This window comes from Rutilus rutilus (genome assembly GCF_951802725.1).
Source record: "Rutilus rutilus genome assembly, chromosome: 9".
Lineage (NCBI taxonomy): Eukaryota > Metazoa > Chordata > Actinopteri > Cypriniformes > Leuciscidae > Rutilus > Rutilus rutilus.
The window spans coordinates 4,001,769-4,024,268 of NC_140223.1; the positions used below are offsets into that span (position 1 = coordinate 4,001,769).

The window sequence follows — 22,500 nt, forward strand, 5'->3', positions numbered from 1 at the left end:
ACAATCACGACTATATTTCTCAGAATTGCGACTATTTCTGAGCATCGCGTCTTTATTACTTGTATCGCAAATATTTCTTAGAATCACAACTTTTTTCCTGAGTATTGCGACTTTCTCATAATCGCAAATTTCAGACTATTAGAACTTTATTCCTTTATTTCTTAGAATCACAACTTTTTTTTCGGAGTATTGGGAGTTTCTCAGAATCGCATCTTTATTTCTGTGCATCGTGTCTTTATTTCTTATTTCTTTCTGAGTATTGCGACTTTATTCTGCAGAATCGCGACAATTTATTACAATCACGACTATATTTCTCAGAATTGCGACTTTATTTCTTAGTATCGCAAATATTTCTTAGAATCGCAACTTTTCCTGAGTATTGCGACTATTTCTCAGAATCACAAATTTATTTCTGCTGTATTTTCGAAATGTATTTCTTTATTTCTTAGAATCACACCTTTTTTTCCTGAGGATTGGGAGTTTCTCAGAATCGCATCTTTATTTCTGTGCATCGCTTCTTTATTTCTTAGCATAGCGAATATTTCTCAGAATTGTGACTTTCTTCCTAAGTATTGTGATTTATTTCGCAGAATTGCGACTTTCTCAGAATCTCAAATATTTCTGAGTATTGCGACTTACAATTTCTCACAATGGCGACTTTATTTCAGAATATTGCAACTTTCTCAGAATTGCAAGTTTATTTCTGATTATTGCTATATTTGAGTATTGCTACTTTATTTCTCAGAATCGCAACTTGATTTCTCAGGATCGTGAGATATGGACTCACAATTGTGATAAAGTTACTCAAAGATAAAGTCTCAACCTTTTAAATTTTTTCATTCCCTGGTGGAAATAAGCTTCCATACAAATCCCATGTTCTTTAGAGAAAAGATTTATTCAGATATGTTCAATAAACCATCAACTACCATAAAATGTAAACTTTTACAACTAGCCACTTTTCACATTTTAGTTTAGACTAATGAATTAGTATTAAATATACATTTGTTTTATTTGATCAATTTAATTCATATTAATTAAGTATTAATTACATTATTATTTAGTTTGTCACCCAGAAGAGGACAAACAACATTCTCTAAAGGTTAACCAAAAGAGCAAAATTTTATAATTTTTTTCATTTTGCATCATATTCATGCATAGTGGAAAATAAAGAAAAAGTATAACAACTAAGAGTCTCTTACAGACTTTGCTGCGTAAATCCCAGAGCTTGAGCGTTCGATCGTAGCTGCCGGAGACGATTCGAGTGTTGTCGAGGAGAAACCGAGCAGATAAAACCTTCCCGCTGTGACCTGTGAGTGTGTGCTTTGGGACAAGACCATAACAATCAATTCAACAGGCATGCAGACAATAGTTTGGAGTAGTGAGTGAGATTTGAATTGAGGTCTCAGTATGATTTGTGAGATCAGCTGACCAGCCTCCTTCAGTCCTGCCCTCATGTGTGTGTGTGTCGTGTTGCTGTGGGATGTTGCTGTCAGAGTCTCACTCGATTCTCTAAAAAAACACTCTCATTCAGCAGAAACATCCATAATATCAGCCGCCACATCAAACCAGTGATGCACAACTCGAGCATGCTGGGAAATGAACAGGGCTGGCTGAGAGGGACGAAGGGACTGGAAGGAGATCTGGACTTCAGACCTTTTACATCGCATCATTGACCTTTGATCCATCAAATAAACCTTAATGAACATTAAACATTGATGTTTTATTGTATTTAGAAAAAAGAAAGCATAACTTGCATGGATATAATGATGTCTGGCCTAGAAATATTGACATCTTTAACCTTTATTCCAATATGATTACATTTGTTAAAGAATTTGTAAGCATATTGCGTAGTTGTGCTTGGAGTCGATTGTTTTATTTGTTATAACGCAAAAAAACATGACATTATTTTTGGCCAGGCTGTCATACTAAGAAATTATGAACAAAAGAGAACCAATGAAATATTAATAACTGATTAAGTTGCATTCAGTATATGCTTTTTCCTGTGAGCTTTTGTTTTTACTTTTTGCATAGTAAAACAAAACCTGTAGTTTGCCAAATAATTGTGTCAGATAAATAACCAAGTTTAGTGTTTTTTCTTCCCTCATATTTAAAAAAAATCTGAAATATTTTCCTCATATTTTGATGGTTTATATGAACTTGTAGGGTCATTAAAAACAAATATCCTCTCTGGATATCACTTTTGGCCACTATATATAAAATGTTTGAGAATTTTGTGTGCATTAAAAAAAACTAAAAAAGTCTAATACCATCAATAATTAAATGCATGAACAAAATGAACAAGATCAATAAGAGAATCACAGAATCTAAGAGGTTTTATTGTCAATTTAAAAGCTAAAGTCCTTGTGTGTATGTGGTTAACATGCCACCAAACCTGAAGAGTGTGTGTGTGTGTGTGTGTGTGTGTCTGTGTACTTGTACAACTATCTTTGTGAGGACCAGTTTGAGTTTTAGACCATTGGAGTGAGGACAAAGAGCCTTTAAAGGCCTGTTTGAGGGTCAACACTTGGTTTTAGGGATAAGGTTATAATGAGGTTAAGGGTCGGTTTAGGGTCAGGGGTCGGGTTAGGCACTTAGTTGTGATGGGTAAGGTTAGGGTAAGCGGCTAGAGATTGCATTGTGTCAATGAATGTCCTCATAAAGATAGATGTACAAGAATATGTGTGTGTGTGTGTGTGTGTGTGTGTGTGTGTGTGTGTGTGTGTGTGTGTGTGTGTGTGTGTGTGTTTCCAGTGAAATCCTCACCCGCAGTCTGAAGTCGTCAACAGTCCAGATTCTGCTGGCGAAGTCATTAGAAGCAGCCAGTAAATACGTTCCCTGCAAAACACAAGCACAACGCAATCAGTAAAACACACCATCATGCATCATGTTATATGGGTAGACTAATTTTCTTTCTGAAAATTTCTTTCTGAAATTAAGATCTTATGGATGTAATTGCATTTTTTGTGGTTTTTAGTCCATTAGCTCTGAGGTCATCCTTATATAACTGGATAAAAGAATCGTGTGCATTTAAACTGATTCATATGCGCAGAGTACACAAACTTCGTAAGTCACTGTGGATAAAAGAGTCTGCTAAATGAATAAATGTAAATGTTTTCTTCAATTAAATGCTCACTAGAATAACAATGCGCCACTAGCCTAAATCATAAACAACGGCGGTTGAGCTTTAAGTGGATGAAATGATGGGAGTCCACCAAGTTATGATATCTGAATTCAAAATGATGAAGTCAAAGAAAATGTAAATGAAACATGCATGCATGATTTGTTGAATCACAATAAGATCAATAACATGCATTTACAAAATAGATGGGGTGTATTTCCACTTCATGCTGACTAACAATATTGTAACAACAATGGAAAATCATTCGTCAAATCATTCCATGATGGATTCATTTAATTTTTCATACAAATTTTGTATTTCCCATTTTATTTTTCTGGAATCTGTTTTTATGGTGAGTGTTATTTTAGTATCACTGAGATACTGTTAGCGTTTTTATTTTTATCTTTCATAATTTAATTTTAGTAATTAAGTTGTGCGTTTTTCACATATTTACTACTTTTTTGTTTAATAAAGTACAAAACGTTAGTTACTTACATTAATACTCAAAAAGCATGTCTAATCAATTACATTCAAAGTAATTTAATCAATATTCAAATGAAAATATAAAAATTCAGTTACAACAGAACATTGTTTTTATTTAATAATTTTTTATCATTTTAACTTATCAAATGGATACATTTAACTTTATAATTTTTATTATAATTTTTTTTTTCTCCAAGTTTGTAGTGAAAAGCTTAGGATTTTTTGTGTGTATTAATGATTAAAGTTTTTCTCAAATGAAATGTTGAAATGCTGGACACCAGTCCATATCATGAAATGTGTTTAATTCATATTAGAGGCCTGCTTTTGATAGATTAATCCAAAAATTGCCAAATTCTGTGACAATATCCATTAAACAACAAATTATGGATTCTACGATTCTGTCCATGTTATTGGCAATGCGGAAATCATTGGGCTAAGAATATGTTGCATGTCAGATATTTATTTATTTATTTTATTAGTAACTGTATACTCAATTAAAGATGCAATGTAAATGGTAATGAATACATAATAAAAGCCCGTTCACACGCAAGGACGATAACGTTTTATAAATCGTTCATAGAATAGCAGAGTTCACAACACAACTATAGCGATACGGCATGATATCACTGGAATCACTTTCAGAAGGTTTTTTTTCCAGCCGATGAAAGATAAAAACAGCCAATCAAACGAGCACGAGCATTTGAAGCGACAGACGATAAAACTGCAGCGTGTGCTTATAATAACCAGAACATATCATCCTCTGGTGTGGGTGCTAATATAATTTAAGCATTCGTTCACTTCAGAATTAAAATTTCCTGATCATTTACTCTTCCCTCATCATCCAAGATGTTCATGTCTTTCTTTCTTCAGTCGAAAAGAAATGAAGGGTTTTGAGGAAAGCGTTCCAGGATGTTTCTCCATATAGTGACTTCAATGGGGTCCAACGGGTCGAAGGTCCAGATGTGAGTTTCAGTGCAGCTTCAAAGTCTCGACACGATCCAGCCGAGGAAGAAGAGTCTCATCTAGACTAACCAGCGGACATTTTATTTAAAAACAACAACATTTATAGACTTTTTAACCACAAATGCTCGTCTTGCACTAGCTGTGACGCGCCACACATTACGTAATCACGCTGAAAGGTCAAGCGTGACATAGGCGTAAGATCCGACCCAGTGTTTACAAAGCGAACGTGCAATGACTGAGTCAAATTTACGACAAAAAACAACGATGTCGGATGATTTTGAGTTTTTCGCCCTACTCTACATTCTCCGCCGACCTCAGGTTACCGCCTGACCTTTCAACGTGATTACGTAATGTGTGAAGTCGTGGACGTCCAAGACGAGCATTTGTGGTTAAAAAAAGTCTATAAATGTGTATTTTTGATATAAAATGTCCGCTAGTTTGTCTAGATGAGACTCTTATTCCTCGGCTGGATCGTGTCGAGACTTTGAAGCTGCACTGAAACTCACATCTGGACCTTCGACCCGTTGGACCCCATTGAAGACACTATATAGAGAAACATCCTGGAGTGCTTTCCTCAAAAACCTTCATTTCTGTTCGACTGAAGAAAGAAAGACATGAGCATCTTGGATGACGAGGAAGAGTAAATTATCAGGAAATGTTAATTCTGAAGTGAACGAATCCTTTAATGTTTTTGGTGTGAACGGGCCTTGACTCACCGCACTATCAAACTCTATACTGGTGATTCCAGCATTACTGCCCGTCAGCGCACCTTTGGCTTCACATCGCCCTGTTGAAACAAACAAACAAAAAAAAACTTTTAAAACCCCACAAACACACACACACACACACACACACACAAAACTGAACATCCACATACATCTTTGTTTCAGGAGGAAGCAGAAATTATGCAGTTGCTTCACTAAACCTTGTGAAACTGAACTGGCGTAATGCACAATTCTCCCAGTTTCCTCTTTGAAACGACTGAAGGTCTCAGCTTGAAAACTTGAGATCATAAGCCCGTCAAGCGCTCTCCTCGAGTCCGGCCCTCCTGCGTGTCGGGTTTCTGTCGGACGCTGCTGTCAAACGTCTTATCATTCTCGACTCTAAGACTATAAACGCAGCAGAAACGTCCATAATATCAGCCGCCACCTTTGACCAGCGATGCACAACTAGAGCATGCTGGGAAGGGTATTAAGAGTGGCGAATGGGAGGGACAAAGGGACTGGAAGGAGGCAAGGCTTCGGACCTTTTACATCTCATCACTGACCTTTGAACTCTAGTAAAACTGTGAATGATAACGCGTGTATTCAGTACCGGATACGACCTCCCAGAGCTTCACCCTGCGATCCATTCCTCCCGTGGCGAGCAGACGGGAACCGGGACTAAACCTCACGGCGTTCACTTCCCCATCATGGGCGTCCTACACACAAACACATTCAATTTTAACTCAATTCATATGTATCTGTACAGCGCTTTTCACAATACACATCGAGTCCACATTACAATTTAGAGTCTGTTATCAGAGGAAACTGTCTGAGTGTTTCAGAGATGTACAGTCAAACCAAAATGTATTCAGACACCTTCAACATTTCTCACATTATCAGTTTATTCGCTATAGTTTAGAAAATGGTAATAAAATATGACAAGAACTCAGAGTTATCAGATCAGTTGATATTTGACTGGTTTTGTCCGTCCTTCTGTTAGACTGTCTCACAGATGAATTATGTTGAATATCTGTCAGCTGTTAAATTTAACTACACAATTAGATAATACCAGTTTAGCTCAACCAGTGACCAAGCAATGCTTCATTTTGTTCAGTCTGTGTGTAAAAAGAGCATTAGCAATTAAAGAAGAAACACTTCAGCAAAACATGATCAGCTCAAAGTGTCCCAATCATTTTTGGTCTCAAATGTTACTGGTATAGTCACTGTGTGAAGAATATTTGGTTATAATATGTCACAGTTTACTTTATTTTGCTCTCCTCACTTACAGAAATGAACTATAGTGTCCTGCACACACTAGTAAAAAAATATCACAAATTATATCTGGTGTCTGAATCGTTTTTGGTTTGCCTGTACATATACAAATCACAGTTAGCTAAAGATTTATTAATTTAAACAATGTAATAATTTAAGGCAGAAACAATGAGCTCATTGAAGTAATGAATGTTATGAATATGTTAAATGATTATGACAGACATATTGTAGAAAATCAATCTATCTATCTACATATCTACATCTATCTATCTACATCTACATCTATATATCTACATCTACGTCTATATATCTACATCTATATTTATCTATCTACATCCACATCTATCTATCTACATCAGGGGTGGGGAACGTTGATCCTGGAGGGCCATTGTCCTGCAGAGTTTAGCTCCAACCCTGAATAAAACATTTGGCTGCCTGCAACTTCAGTAATCCTGAAGACATTGATTAGCTTCAGGTGTGTTTGATTAGGGTTGGAGCTAAACTCTGCAGGACAATGGCCCTCCAGGATCAACGTTCCCCACCCCTGATCTACATCTATCTATCTATCTATCTATCTATCTATCTACATCTAAATATCTACATCTACATCTATCTATCTACATCTATCTCTCTACATTTACATCTATATATCTACATCTATCTATCTACATCTATCTATATCTATCTATTTATTATCTATCTATCTATCTATCTATCTACATCTATCTTTCTATATCTATCGACATCCATCTACATATATCTACATCTATCTATCTATCTATCTATCTATCTATCTATCTATATCTATCTATCTATCTACATCTATCTATCTATATCTATCTATCTGCATCTATATATCTAGTTCTACATCTACAGCTATACTATATCTATATCTATATCTATCTATCTACATCCATCCATCTATATAAATATAAAGGTAGAAAAGCAAATACACATGGTTTTCTTGTTTGTTTTAAAGGTCTCAGCTTGAAAACTTGAGATCATGCACCAGTTTAACGTCCTCTTCCCGTCCTTCCCTCCTGAACGTTGTGTTTCTGTTGGACGCTGCCGTCGACGTCTCACTTGGTTCTCTAAAGGACTCGTATTCAGCAAGAACGTCCATAATATCTATCAGCCGCCACCTCAAACCAGCGACGCACAACTAGAGCATGCTGGGAAAATTAAGAGGGGCTGCTGGGAGGGGCAGGACTGGAAGGAGACCTGGATATCAGACCTTTTACAAATCGCATCATTGACCTTTGAACCTCTATGGAAGTTTAATATTTGGTATTTTTTAGCAATTTCATTCTCATTTTGTTAGGAAAAAAACTCCCATACTAACCTTAACAGAGTGAGCATGCATAAAAGTGTGACTTACGAAGATGTGCAGCGCAGTGGAGGGAACTCGAACATCAGCGCACGCCGACTGCGCCTCTGCAGCTTCAGGAGACGAGCTGAACGAGTTCACGGAGCGACGTCTTCTATGGGGAAGAAAGAGTGTGTGTGTGTGTCACACAGGGCAGGGGCCGGTTTCACAAAAGATAGACTTTGACTATGGCTTAGATATAGTAGATAGTCAGACTTCAGATAGACATCTAAATCAGACCGTTGCACAAAGCACTGAAGACTCTGACTATCTTAAGTAGGACTACACTGCAATGCATTCTGGGTAAAATAAGACACTTTTCAAAACAAAAAACATGGCGGATCGAGTAAGCGCATTCAACCGCTCAGTGCCGTTTACCCCAGCGGAGAATATGTGTTTGTTGGAGGAGTATAACAGTTACAAGGACATTTTACTTGGGAAATTTAGCGGAGAATGTAGTAACAAGAAGAAATGTTTAAATTATGAGCCATTTTCCCTTTTCTTTTGGCTGTTTGTAATCTAACTGATTGTTAATGCTGGTTGCAAAGGTAACAGAGAGTCTTAGACCTGAGTTAGCCTGAGGGTAAGAGGTGTCTAAATTAAGTCAGTCTTTATTTTAACTTGCATTAGCCTAGTCTATGAGCACCGGTCTAAAATAGCTTTGTGAAACCGGACCCTGGACCCAACTCCTAACCTTCTCACAAAACATGTCATCGTCAAGTCAAGTCACATTTACTTATATAGCGCTTTTTACAATACGGATTATTTCAGAGATAACAGGAGAATAATGCAACAGAGTTTGTTTCTAGAAGAAAATAGCGTCACAGTCCAGATTAAGTAAGTTCAGTGAGTAAAGAGTAAAGTAAAGAGTTCAGATGCAAAAGCCTCTAAGCGCCATCTGAAATTTTCTTCTAGAATGATCATTTTTATCAAGCTTGTATATTTAAGTTCAGTAATTTCACTTAAATGGCAATGAAAATGACCTATTAATTGTCATTTAAGTGAAATTACTGAACTTAAATATACGAGCTTGATAAAAATGATCATTCTAGAAGAAAATTTCAGATGGCACTTAGAGGCTTTTGCATCTGAACTCTTCATATATATATATATATATATACACAGTGCAATGCATAAGTGAATACACCCATGCTAAAGTTGACTAAAAAGAGGAATAAAAAATCATATTTTGGAAATTGAACTTAATGCCTTAATTTAAAAAATTAGGAAAAATCCAACCTTTAAGGACACCAATTTTCTTTGTGAATGAATAATGTATCGTAAATAAATAAATGTTCTTCCTTAAAATACAGGGTGCATAAGTGTGTACACCCCTATGTTAAATTCCCATAGAGGCAGGCAGATTTTTATTTTTAAGTATTTAAAAAAAAAAAAAAAATTTAGGATACTATGCATCCTGATAAAGTTCCCTTGGCCTTTGGAATTAAAATAGCCCCACATCATCACATAGCCTTCACCATACCTAGAGATTGGCATGGTTTTATTTCAGTTAGCCTAATAGCTGGTTTGATTTGCATTGAGAGATGATCTTATGGAAAGTACCCCATGCCAATCTCTAGGTATGGTGAAGGCTATGTGATGATGTGGGGCTATTTTAATTCCAAAGGCAAAGGGAACTTTATCAGGATGCATAGTATCCTAAATTTTTTTTTTTTTTTTAAATACTTAAAAATAAAAATCTGCCTGCCTCTATGGGAATTTAACATAGGGGTGTACACACTTATGCACCCTGTATTTTAAGGAAGAACATTTATTTATTTACGATACATTATTCATTCACAAAGAAAATTGGTGTCCTTAAAGGTTGGATTTTTCCTAATTTTTTAAATTTAGGCATTAAGTTCAATTTCCAAAATATGATTTTTTATTCCTCTTTTTAGTCAACTTTAGCATGGGTGTCTAAACTTATGCATTGCACTGTATGTATATATATATAGCCGCTCTGGAGTAAACCGTGATGTCATCGTCCAGCTCAGCCCAGTTCTTGTATAATAGTGTCAATGTAGGCAGATCAATAATATTGTTGAATATTAAATTAAATGTTAAATTTAATGTCCCCAACTAAGCAAGCCAAAAGCCAATGGCAACAAAGATGGAAAAAGGTGGAAACGGCGACAGTGGTAAGGAACCAAACCTCCATCATAAAGACGCTCGTTCAGGGACTGAAGCGTTTATAATCACATGACAATGATTTCAGCATGGCAACATTAGAGGTCAGATGTAAAACATCGTCTCTTTGACGCACAAACAAAACTCTGATGCACAGACGACACTTGAAAGCCAATCTCAAACCTGCGTGCAGCAACATTTGGGTGGGTGACAAAATAATAAAAGAGGTAAATATGCACAAAAATATGCTTATCTATCTATATTTAAAATATAAATTATCAATAGTGATTATACACACATTTTAAATAATGTTTAAAAAGAGAATCTATTTGAGAACTCGTGCAAAATGCAATTAAAAAAACCAAAACATTTTAACTACATATTTTTTCATGTGATAATCATGTATAAAATACACACAAATATGTTTGTGTGCAATTGTCTGAAATTGTATGTGATTTGATAAATTACAAGACTGAAGCCCAAAACAATTACAACATTAAATCGCAATTTACATAATGTTTTTTTATTTATTAAATCACAATATCACGTTTAATTGTGCATTTTTTCCAGTAGTCGTATGGCAGTGAAAGCTCAACAGAGCAAAGAAATGTTTTAATTGTTAAAAATATCAGCTCAAACAACAATGCAAGTTGCGATTTAATATACAATTATTCACACACACACATACATATATATATATATATAGTGTGTGTGTTTGTGAATACTTGTATGAGGTGATTTGTTTTGCTGGAAAACTGCACAATTAAACCCGATATTATTTGATCATTCCTGAGGTCATTTACTCAATGAATCCGATCAATTCTCTCAACATCTAAAATGAAACAGAAATGTCTACCAGCTCATGGTTTAAACCTGAAAATCACCCACCCAGCCAAAACTCACACACACACACACACACAACACTAAACACAGAGCAAACAAGAGTATATCTCGAATATATCCAAAAGGAGAGATTACACGCGTAAAAAACACCACAGCAGTTACCCACAATCCCGTTCACAGGAATATATTTCCTTTAGCATGCTTCTGGGTTTACGAGAGAATCACTCTCATACACACACACACACACACACACTGTGCATCACCTGGAGTCAGACGGGACGAAACCAGGTTGGACAGAATCAGACAAGCTGCAGACACAGAGAGAGTGTAGAATGAGACACACACACTCACACACTCACACACTCACACACTCACACACTCACACACTCACACACTCACACACTCACACACTCACACACTCACACACACAGAGAATAGGGATGAAACAGTTACCGGTTTGATGACAAACCATGATAAAATTCCCTACAGTTAGTATTCATATTTTAATAATCGTGATTTGAAAAACGTACGGTAAATACTATCCCGGATTAGGCAGGTTAACAGCAGTCTCACGCAGCGCAGCTCTTAAAGGGACAGCAGCATAATAAACCTGATGCTGTCTGTGTCCTTAACGTTCATTACACAAAATCACTCCCTGCTCTTGCCTGAATAACTTCTGCTGCTTTAACCAGAATTGCTCTGTATTTCATTATTACTATGCAGGGTTATTTTACATTTGATTCTTCAGTTTCTGTACCTGTATACACTGTCAGACCCACTGTTTATTGAACTGGGATCTTATTTCTGTCCTATTGTGTCTATTTGTGCTGCTGCTTGTAGTTTGCTTATTTGTTTTTATTTTATCACTGAATGTTCACTTGTCTTTAATCATTTTTAAACTTATGCAAACAAAAAAAGTGCTCAGTGCTGCTAATTTTATCTGTTGTTTGTTGGGTTTCGATGTAAAACTTGGTGAAATGATTTCTGTGTGTGTGTGTGTGTGTGTGTGTGTGTGTGTGTGTGTGTGTGTGTGTGTGTGTATGTATCAGTACTTGTTGAACATTTCCAGCTCATTTTAACAATACAATGATAATATTGATAACCGGGATCATTTTCATCGTGATATAAAACTCTTAACATCGTGATATAACATTTTCATACTGTTTCATCACTAAATGAGACACACACACACACACACACACACACACACACAGACAGACACACACACTCTCTTATTCTTACAAACACATGTCCAGGAAATATTTTAGTTTCGCAATGTGGTTATATTGCATGACTTGCTTTAGATTTTGGGCTTGAATATGACCTGGAGATGTTCTAGTAAGATTCACCATGAGTAAAGAGTGAAGAAGAGAAGAAAGAAATATGAAAACACAAAGACTAAAAACATACCCAAAGATATTAGTGATGGAATCCAGCAGTCCGCCTGGAGGAGGAGGAGGAGGAGGCTGAGACACTCGTTTACTGGAGGAAACACACACACACACACACACACACACACAGTTTTAGCTGGTATATTCTGTGGACAGCAGATGTGTGTGTGTGTGTGAGTGAGAGAGAGAGAGAGAGAGAGAGAGAGAGAGAGAGAGAGAGAGAGAGAGAGAGAGAGAGAGAGAGAGAGAGAGCGAGCAAGTGTGTGCGTGTGTGTGAGTGTCTGTGAATGAGTGAGTGAGCGAGTGTGTGAGCAAGCGAGTGACTGAGCAAGTGAGTGAGTGAGTGTGTGTTTACCTGGGTGTGCGAATGGGCTGTCTGCTTGGTGACGTTTCACCCGTTGCCTTCCCAGCATCCTCTGTGAGAACTTCGATGTCATCATCTCTAGACCAATCAGACACCAGCATCCAATGAGATTTCAATGATTTAATAGGATTCCCAACAACAGCATTTTATTTGAATATATGACCACAGGATAATACGCTCCATTTCATATGGTTAAAAATAATATGCCCTCATAAAATATAAACTGCCCCCCTAAAAAAGGGGAAAAATATTGTCCTTTAATGGACAAAGTAATAAAAAGTCATAGGCAACAAACTAAAATAAATGTAAGTTCTATAATTACAGACCCGATTACAAAACAGACATAGTGAAAAAACTGGAAATATAAAAATAAAAGCTAACTCAAATTAATAAATACTATGATAGCACATAAATAATACTAAAATAACACTGTACTTGATATGAATGCATAACTTTATAAACAGTGTGTTCAGAAAGACTGCTCTCACTACAGAAATGTCCATTCCTGGATATCACAGATTTATGAATCCCTGATAGTTGCAGGTCTTCCTCTTGAATCAAAGCAAACGTCCTCATCTCACTAGAAGACGAGCTTATAAAGACACACTTACTGGTCTATGGGCAGAGGCTCCTTCGCTGCGTCCGCCAGCTCCTTCTGAAGCTTGGCCTGTCTGCGCCTGCGACGACATCGATGTGTCACACACACTGAGCAAACACACACTTAAACTCTACAGTCCGTTTCAAACAGCCAATCAGGTGGAGAATCATAATGAGCTTGCGGAGGGTCACAGGAAACGAGCCGATTATACAGAAACTGACGGGTGGCGCCCAGTCGCAGCTTTTCATTGTGTTTAAACGACCCTTAACGACTGATCAGTTAATCAGCGAGACTGAGAATGAGCTCCAGATCACACACATACGGGCCGTTAACGACTCCTGGCCAACATCAACTCCCCCCTGCTTTAGGATTTTGAGGAAAAGCTTGAAGAAAACAAAGGGTGTGTTTTATAACAGGCACAAAATACTCCAACATCAAGATTTTTAAAGTTAAAGTGCCCCTATTATGGTATTTTAAAGGCTGCTAATTTGGTTTTGGCCTCTCCTAAAATAGCTTTATATGCATCCAAGTTAGAAACACTTTAATTTTCTCAAAATATTCATTGCAGCACAGTGTCTGAAACAGCTTGTTCAAAGATTCAGTCTCTCTAAACCCCGCCTCTCTGAGAGCTGCTCTGCTCTATTGGTCAGATGGCCCAGTCTGTTGTGATTGGCCAGAAAACCAAATGCTCATTAGCATATCTGAATCTCAGCTTTTTCTCAGCACTTTATACACAGTGATCAAGAAAAGTTCATATATATCTCATACTAATGCACTCATAATTATGTCTCTTTCTTTTGTTGCACTGAGATGATGATATTTGCATTTGCAGTGGAGAAAGCGTGTGTTCTTCATTTCAGGAGAATTAAATCTCATTAATGCCTGTGTTTCCCCCTATTGTACTATTTTAAAGGCTCCTAGTTTTGTTTTGGACTCTCCTACAGTATAAAACACTTCAATTTTCTCATAATATCCATTTCAGCATCAGCTCTTTTCTCTCAGTGTCTGAAACAGTTCGATATAAGATTCAATCTCTCTAAACCCCGCCTCTCTGAGAGCTGCTCTGCTCTGATTGGTCAGAAAGCAAACGCTCATTATCATATCTGAATCTCAGCTCTTGACACACAGTGATGCGAACAGTGGCGATGGCGTGGGTTTTACCGTATCAATCTCATCAAAGTGGATTTGCTTTGTCAGCAGAAAACAGCGTCTTCTCCACATGAACAACACGAACCAAACTCTTCCAGTCTCAGATAAACTACAGTGTTTGAGGGCGGAGCTAAGAGACGCTGATCAGCCAATCAAGACCACAGGCTGACATTATGCTAATTAGTTACAAACCTAAGTATTTTCAACAGGGAGTGAGACTGAATTACTGACGACTCGTTTCAAGCAGTTCAGAATCACTTCTTTCTTTTAGGAGACTCCATTAATCTGCACTTTGATCTTTGAAACTTTGCAAATCTTCCACATTCACAAACAGCTCTGTTACACACTACATGAAAGATCATATCTGAAATGGGCCACTTTAAAACCTCAGTATAATAGTGTTTCTGACCTGGTGTCCTTCTCGTTCTCAGCGTTGAGTCTGTTTGCCTCCTGGGCTTTCTCCGCCATCCAGCGCGACACCAGCTCCTGATTGTCCTCCGTGGTTTTCCGTAGCTTCTCCTCCAGAGCGCTGAACGTGATCTGCAGGGCATCGTACTCGTCTCGCAGCGTCTGATTGGCTCGTTCCAAATCAGCCAGGGAGTTTCGGAGGTCACGACACTCCCCTTCCAGACGCGAGATCTGCTGCTGATACTCCAACATCCTGGAAAAACACACGGAAATATATAATATAAAAAAAATAGATACTATATATAGCAAATCTCAGCTGTGAGATTGTTTAAATAATCTCAAAATGTGATTGTAAATGGAGATCTGAGACATTTGTATATATAAATACACACACATGCATGTATATATTTGAGAAATATTTGCATAAATATATAATTTAGATTATATATAAATATACATTTTTTATATATAAATAACAAATTTTTCTTAAATATATATACATTCATGTGTGTGTATTTATATATACAAAATAATTATACACAGTACACATATATTATGTAAACACAAACTTTTATTTTGGATGTGATTAATAGAATCAATATTAACATCATGATTTTCTGTAAAGCAACTTTAAAAACAATGTGTATTATGAAAATAAATTTGACTTGACTTGAGATATGAAACATGATCCTGCTGACACATAATAAACTCACTTGGCTTCGTTACTCTGGATCTCTTTGTCTTTCTGTTGAATCTGGTTGTTTAGTTCAATCACGTTCTGAGCCAACTGCAAACACACACACACACGAAAATATATTTTCATTTATATACCTATAATAAACAGCAACATTTACTAAAACAATTACATATATGAATAATGGCCATTCAAATCACTGAATCTGAGTTTTTAGCTGATTTAAAGAAAGGGAAGGTTCTCATTCACATAAACTTATAGCAGAAATCTATAGACATGCTACAACAAAATCTTGCTCAAACACTCATTATGAGTCACAAGTCAAGGGTTGTAAAATTAGTCTAATGACTTGGAAGAGTGGAGCTGCTGAATATGTAGATGTGGTCGTTGGCATGTAAATGTCAGTGTAAGTGCTGTCGTAACAGCTGAACACGTCCCATCATTCACCTCTCCTCGCTTCTTGTGCAGCTCCGTCAGCTCCTCCTGATGTCTGATTCTCATCTGAGCCATTTCCTGCTGCAGGGAGTCACTGCGGCCACCGTCAACGCCCGGGCTACACACACACACACACACACACACGTTTGTTTCACTACATTACTGAGGACATTGCATAGACTTCCATTGACTTTATATCAGGTTACTGATGTTTTCTATGGCCTAAAGCAATCCATCACAGAAACATGCAGAACACTAGATTCAAATAAGAACACTCACTCACTCACTCACTCACTCACTCACTCACTCACTCACTCACTCACTCACTCACTCACTCACTCACTCACACACTCACACACTCACACACTCACACACTCACACACTCACTCACACACTCACTCACTCACACACTCACACACTCACACACTTCACTCACTCACACACACACTCACTCACTCACTCACTCACTCACTCACTCACTCACTCACTCACACACACACTCACTCACACACACACTCACACACTCACTCACTCACACACTCACTCACACACACACTCACTCACTCACACACTCACACACTCACACACTTCACTCACTCACTCACTTCACTCACTCACTCACTCACTCACTCACTCACTCACTCACACACACACACACTCACTCACTCACACACACACTCACTCACTCACTCACACACTCACTCACTCACACACTCACACAAACATGTTTTGGGTGATTTATAAGCCTTTTTAACTGTTGTGGACCAGTGAAATTTGGCCCTCACATGTATAGCCAAACCTGTATACACACACACACACACACACACACACACACACTCACATACACACACACACACGCATACACACACACACGCATACACACACATCTTAGGGTCTGTTTACAGCTGGCATTAAGATGTGTTTTGGTCGATCGGATCACAAGTAGACGAGGATACATACAGGTGTAACGGGTCTAAAAGGTTTTGATCTTGTCCACTTTCCACAGGAAGTCGGAAACACATTCGATCGGATGTTTCGTAGTGTGTAAACGCTCATGTGACCGAATGTGTTCAAACAGCCACTAAACACTGTCTACTGATCTAACACGTGAGCATTATGGGAAGAGCTCGAGTCAGACGGGGTTTAAACTGTCGACTGGAGACACAAGTTTGGTTTGAAGAGGAAAAACGTACCAAACACAATGTTCTCTCATCATTCCTGATGTCTAACACACACTCACAGCGTTCGGCTGATCTCGTGTGTGTCAGAGCAGAAACTAAAGCTGATGTTCTCAGTGTGTCTCTCCGTCGTGTTCATGTGTAAATTCAAGAGCTTATTTCGTCCATTAGATCGAAAGATCTGAAATATAGACCCTCCCCTCGAAGAAATCAGGACAGAAGTGGGTGAAAGTGGACAAAAGAGACGGATTAAAACACCAGGTGTGAACGGGGATGTGTCTCTCTCCTCTACTTGTGATCCGATCGACCAAACGCATCTTAATACTGATGTAAACAGGGCCTCAGTGATATCTTCATTTCTCTGTCAACTACTTTTTCGTATTGATAATGGTTTCCTCCCCAATGTAATGTTCTTCTCGCTACACACATTATTAATTCTCCTTAATGTTACCACAGATGTAAATAATACCTGAGGTCGTGTCTGTTCTGATGCTCATACTTGTCGGTCTGGAGACGTTCAGAAAAAACAACCTGAAGATCAGACCTCTCCAGCAACCGGTTATCTGGAGACACACACAGATTGTGCAACATTTAGCAGGAAAATAACATAAAAAACAAGAGGTGACATTCATGTGCATTTGACTGGCTCATGGATTGTTTGATATAATATTAATATATACACACACACACACACACATACATATATAAATATATACATCTGTCTTACACTGGTGTATGATCTCCTCAAAGGCCTGACGCTGAACTCTGTCTCTCTGCTTCAGCTGCTCCACAACATGACGTTTCCACAAACACCCGACTCCACGTCCAGCCATCTCCTCCTGCACACACACACGCACACACACACACACACACACACACACACACACACACACACAAGAGTGTTTCTTAATTCAGTGCACGTTCAGCCCACAGGGGAAAGAGGAAGATCTCTCCTCAACTCAGGAGGAAGTAACTCAAAATCAAACACAGGAATATGAAATATTTGTGTTCATTTTTTTTGTTTTATCAATATTTTGAATTAGCTTTTATATATTTTTGGTTTTATGCTAATTTTAGTTACATTTTTTACTTCGTTTTGTGCTTTTTTTTCCCATTTTATTAGTTTTTTGTTTTTAATATCTCTATTTAGGCTTAATTCATTTTCATTTCAGTTTTTCACTTTCACATTTCACTTTCATTAAAATGATTACATTAATAATACTCGACAGATCATTAATGCACATTTAAAGAGTACTGTCGTATACATGTACAAGTTCATTTTGTATTTTCATGAATCTGCTCATGACTTTATGAGTCGTTGGATCAGATACTTATGACAATAAGTAATAATCAATCACACAGGGTTAATATGAATCAGATGATGAGATCTGCCATGTCATTCCAGCAGCAGGATATGATGCTGAATCACGTGTGCTGAAATAATGTAAGACAGTTCACTCATAAAACAGGATAAATGGAAAATATAAACAATAATACGAGAGGGAAAAAATGACAGATCTCTGACAGATCTGCTATCAATTAAACTGATGATTTGTCACAGCGCCTTCCGAGAACACACTACATAACCCACAGAATGTGTAATCTGATTATGAATGGCGTCAGTATTAATGAATAATCAGTAGTTGTTGTGTTGTTCAGTTATTTTAATGAGCCATATCAGATCTGCAGCAGCTAATCGCTGCACTTGACTTTCACTTTTAATAAACAGCAGGTTTACTTTACCTCACAGCATCTAAACGTGTCCTCGCTAGTTTAGATGGATTCTTCTTAATGATAAAAAAATAATTAATCCGTCTAATAAGAGCCGAACCGTGTCATTTGAGGTTTATTCGGACAGGTTTCACGCTAACCCACTCCAGACTGAAGGATCACGGACGCCATTTTGGCTCAACAGACGTATGTTTCCTGCTGCGCCGTCGCGGGCGTTTGACGTCACGACCGCATGTTTTCCGGGATGTTGTCCATTCGAAGATCAAACTTTATTTGAAGCCTTCATGACTCATTAGTTAACGAAAAGAGCAAATACATAATGTATAGAGAGGATAACAATATAGAAACAGAGCGTAGAGATATAGAAATAGGGTAATGATGACATTTTTTTTTTTTTGTCAAGTTTTCAACAGTTATAAAACAGGGTGAGAATTTTAATTTAAAGGGGCGGTTGATTATGATTTGACTTTTCTAACTTTAGTTAGTGTGTAATGTTGCTGTTTGAGCATAAACAACATCTGCAAAGTTACGATGCTCAAAGATAAGAGCAAAGGGAGATATTTGCTTTTAAAGAAATCGCTTTTTAAGGACTACAACAAACGGCTGGTAGAGACTACACCACATTCCTCCCGGTTTAGTGACATCACCAACCCTAGAATTTACATAAACCCCGCCCCCTGAACCTGATTTATAGATTATCAAGACATCAATGACTAGAAGATAACTACACATAAGCTACATACATTCATCAACTAACCATTCAGAAATGTCCTGTTGCTTCTACATGTTGTCTCTTCTTCTTGAGTCTCTCCATCATTGTCTGACTCCGGTTTGAACACTTGAAGCTCCGCCCCCTGTGCCGGGAGCAGCAGCTCATTTGCATTTAAAGGAACAGACACAAAAACGGTGCGTTTTTGCTCACCCTCAAAAAGTGACAATTTTAACATGCTATATAAAAATATCTGTGGAGTATTTTGAGCTAAAACTTCACACACACACTCTGAGGACATCAGAGACTTATTTTACATCTTGTGAAAAGGGTATTATACCACCCCTTTAAATTGCGTTGTGAATCTCCAATAAACGTCTATCACAAAGTATTTTCGGGGTATATACAGTTAACATTTTTTAAATCCTTGTTTAGTTAGAGAGTTTAGAGTTAATCTTATGCAGTTTTGTAAGTTTTTATATATCTTTCTCTATGAAGAACAGAGTGTTGGTCCCATTTTGTAGCTCTTGACTGAAATAATAGATTTTGCATTTATTTTTTCATGGTCTGATATATGTATGAATTTTCAAGAGATATCAAGATAAGAGTTATAAATCTATTGTTTTATTAAACTTTATTGTCAAATCTCAGTTCCAGGGACAGTCAACTTTTTTAACACGTTTGTTTTTTAAACAATCCGCACACTAAAAAATATACACTTTTCACACTGATAACTGCAAAACATTCAATAAAACTCTGTTTGCACAATTGTAAAACTTCACAGAACTGTTTTATTCACATGAAACACACACATAACAGCAATTTCCGACGAGCTTTTCAAAACACCAGAACAGACAATGTAACATTTATATAACAAACTAAAATGATCCATATAAACATGACAATTCACATGACATAAAAGTATTAAAGTCAACATGAAACATGAGATTTAATGAAAAAACAAATGTACAGCAGGGAACTGATTTGAGGATGTAAAGTGGGTGTGGGTCTGATTGATATTTTGCTGACATCAGCCAAAAATGAGAAAAATATTACATTCTGATACAAGATTTTGATGAAATAATTATGAAATCAACACTGATGAACCATGCACAATAAGAACAGTTATATTTAAACTGAGATCATATTTCACAGTGTTACTCTTCTAATGTGTTTCTGATCAAGTAAATGCATGAAAATCTGACCCTAAACGGTGTAAAGCGGTGATGTGTATAACATGACTATGAGGGCAATACCACTTTCAAGAACGTCGGGGGAATTACATAAGGCCAAGTTATAAGATGCAAGTACAAAAAAAAAAAAAAAAAAAAAGGTAAAGGTAAAAGAATCCTCTCAGACGTAAGCTTTGGAGAGTGTGTTCTCTGACGGCGCTGATTTGTAGATCTTCTGCGGCTGTGTAGCGCTGTAGTTATAAGTCTGAGCCCTGAGAGAGAGGGAGAGAGAGAGAGAGAGAGAGAGAGAGAGATTTATGTTTTGTTTGTTTGTTTTATTATACACACACCACTGAAAGTACATACTGTATTTTACTTAATTATTTATTCATTTATTTATTTATCTCCCACCCCTGTTTTTCCACACTTGTTCCAATTTGTTCTAATTTCAATACAATGTACAATTTGTCATGCCAATAAAGCTCATTGAATTGAATTGAAAGAGAGAAAGAGAGAGAGAGAGACACACACACACACACACATAATTCTAAAATGTTCATAGAATTCTGAAGTGTTGATTAATTGTTCAACTTACCTTTGTTAATGTATGTATATGTACATGTATGATGATTGGAAATACATTGAAAATTGTCATGCCAGTAAAGCACATTTTGAACTGAACTGAACTGAACTGAACTGAATTGAATTGAACTGAACTGAATTGAATTGAATTAAACTGAACTGAATTGAATTGAATTGAACTGAATAGAATTGAACTGAATTGAACTGAACTGAACTGAATTGAACTGAACTGAACTGAACTGAATTGAATTGAATTGAACTGAATTTAATTGAACTGAACTGAACTGAATTGAATTGAACTGAATTCAATTGAATTGAACTGAACTGAACTGAACTGAATTGAACTGAACTGAACTGAATTCAATTGAATTCAACTGAATTCAATTGACCTGAATTGAACTGAATTGAACTGAAATGAACTGAATTGAACTGAACAGAACTGAATTGAACTGAACCGAATTCAATTTAATTGAACTGAACTGAACTGAATTGAATTGAACTGAACTGAATTGAATTGAACTGAATTCAATTGAATTGAACTGAACTGAACTGAACTGAACTGAACTGAATTGAACTGAACTGAATTCAATTGAATTCAATTGAATTGAATTGAACTGAATTGAACTGAATTGAACTGAAATGAACTGAATTGAATTGAACTGAATTGAACTGAACCGAATTCAATTTAATTGAACTGAACTGAACTGAATTGAATTGAACTGAATTCAATTGAATTGAACTGAACTGAACTGAACTGAATTGAACTGAACTGAACTGAATTCAATTGAATTCAACTGAATTCAATTGACCTGAATTGAACTGAATTGAACTGAAATGAACTGAATTGAACTGAACAGAACTGAATTGAACTGAACCGAATTCAATTTAATTGAACTGAACTGAACTGAATTGAATTGAACTGAACTGAATTGAATTGAACTGAATTCAATTGAATTGAACTGAACTGAACTGAATTGAACTGAACTGAACTGAACTGAATTCAATTGAATTCAATTGAATTGAATTGAACTGAATTGAACTGAATTGAACTGAAATGAACTGAATTGAACTGAATTGAACTGAACCGAATTCAATTTAATTGAACTGAACTGAACTGAACTGAATTGAATTGAACTGAATTCAATTGAATTGAACTGAACTGAACTGAATTGAACTGAACTGAACTGAATTCAATTGAATTCAACTGAAT

At 36.8% G+C, this 22,500-nt stretch overlaps 2 protein-coding genes across 7 annotated transcripts in view; both read right to left on the bottom strand.

Moving 5' to 3' along the window:
* atg16l1 (ATG16 autophagy related 16-like 1) overlaps positions 1–19,020 on the bottom strand; it is a 24,718-nt gene extending 5,698 nt beyond the window's left edge. Inside the window, exons 1-15 of one of the 5 annotated variants that reach the window (XM_084418479.1) lie at positions 18,840–19,020; positions 17,824–17,935; positions 17,566–17,659; positions 15,931–16,036; positions 15,503–15,576; positions 14,791–15,042; positions 13,246–13,311; positions 12,626–12,712; positions 12,290–12,361; positions 11,143–11,187; positions 7,919–8,018; positions 5,879–5,984; positions 5,281–5,351; positions 2,764–2,835; positions 1,200–1,320 (exon numbers count right to left, since the gene is read on the bottom strand). In XM_084418479.1, coding sequence (XP_084274605.1) covers positions 1,200–1,320; positions 2,764–2,835; positions 5,281–5,351; positions 5,879–5,984; positions 7,919–8,018; positions 11,143–11,187; positions 12,290–12,361; positions 12,626–12,712; positions 13,246–13,311; positions 14,791–15,042; positions 15,503–15,576; positions 15,931–16,036; positions 17,566–17,659; positions 17,824–17,929 — 1,372 coding nt within the window. In that variant the 5' untranslated portion in view covers positions 17,930–17,935; positions 18,840–19,020. Of the gene's footprint in view, positions 1–1,199; positions 1,321–2,763; positions 2,836–5,280; positions 5,352–5,878; positions 5,985–7,918; positions 8,022–11,142; positions 11,188–12,289; positions 12,362–12,625; positions 12,713–13,245; positions 13,312–14,790; positions 15,043–15,502; positions 15,577–15,930; positions 16,037–17,565; positions 17,660–17,823; positions 17,936–18,839 lie in introns of all 5 variants that reach the window. The other 4 variants (XM_084418478.1, XM_084418481.1, XM_084418480.1 and 1 more) reach the window with 4 other exon arrangements.
* Positions 19,021–20,304: 1,284 nt separating this feature from the next.
* cldn15lb (claudin 15-like b) overlaps positions 20,305–22,500 on the bottom strand; it is a 13,856-nt gene continuing 11,660 nt past the window's right edge. For both annotated transcript variants that reach the window (XM_084418393.1, XM_084418394.1), the window contains one exon: positions 20,305–20,980. In XM_084418393.1, the coding sequence (XP_084274519.1) occupies positions 20,890–20,980 (91 nt within the window). In that variant the 3' untranslated portion in view covers positions 20,305–20,889. The remainder of the gene's footprint in view (positions 20,981–22,500) is intronic.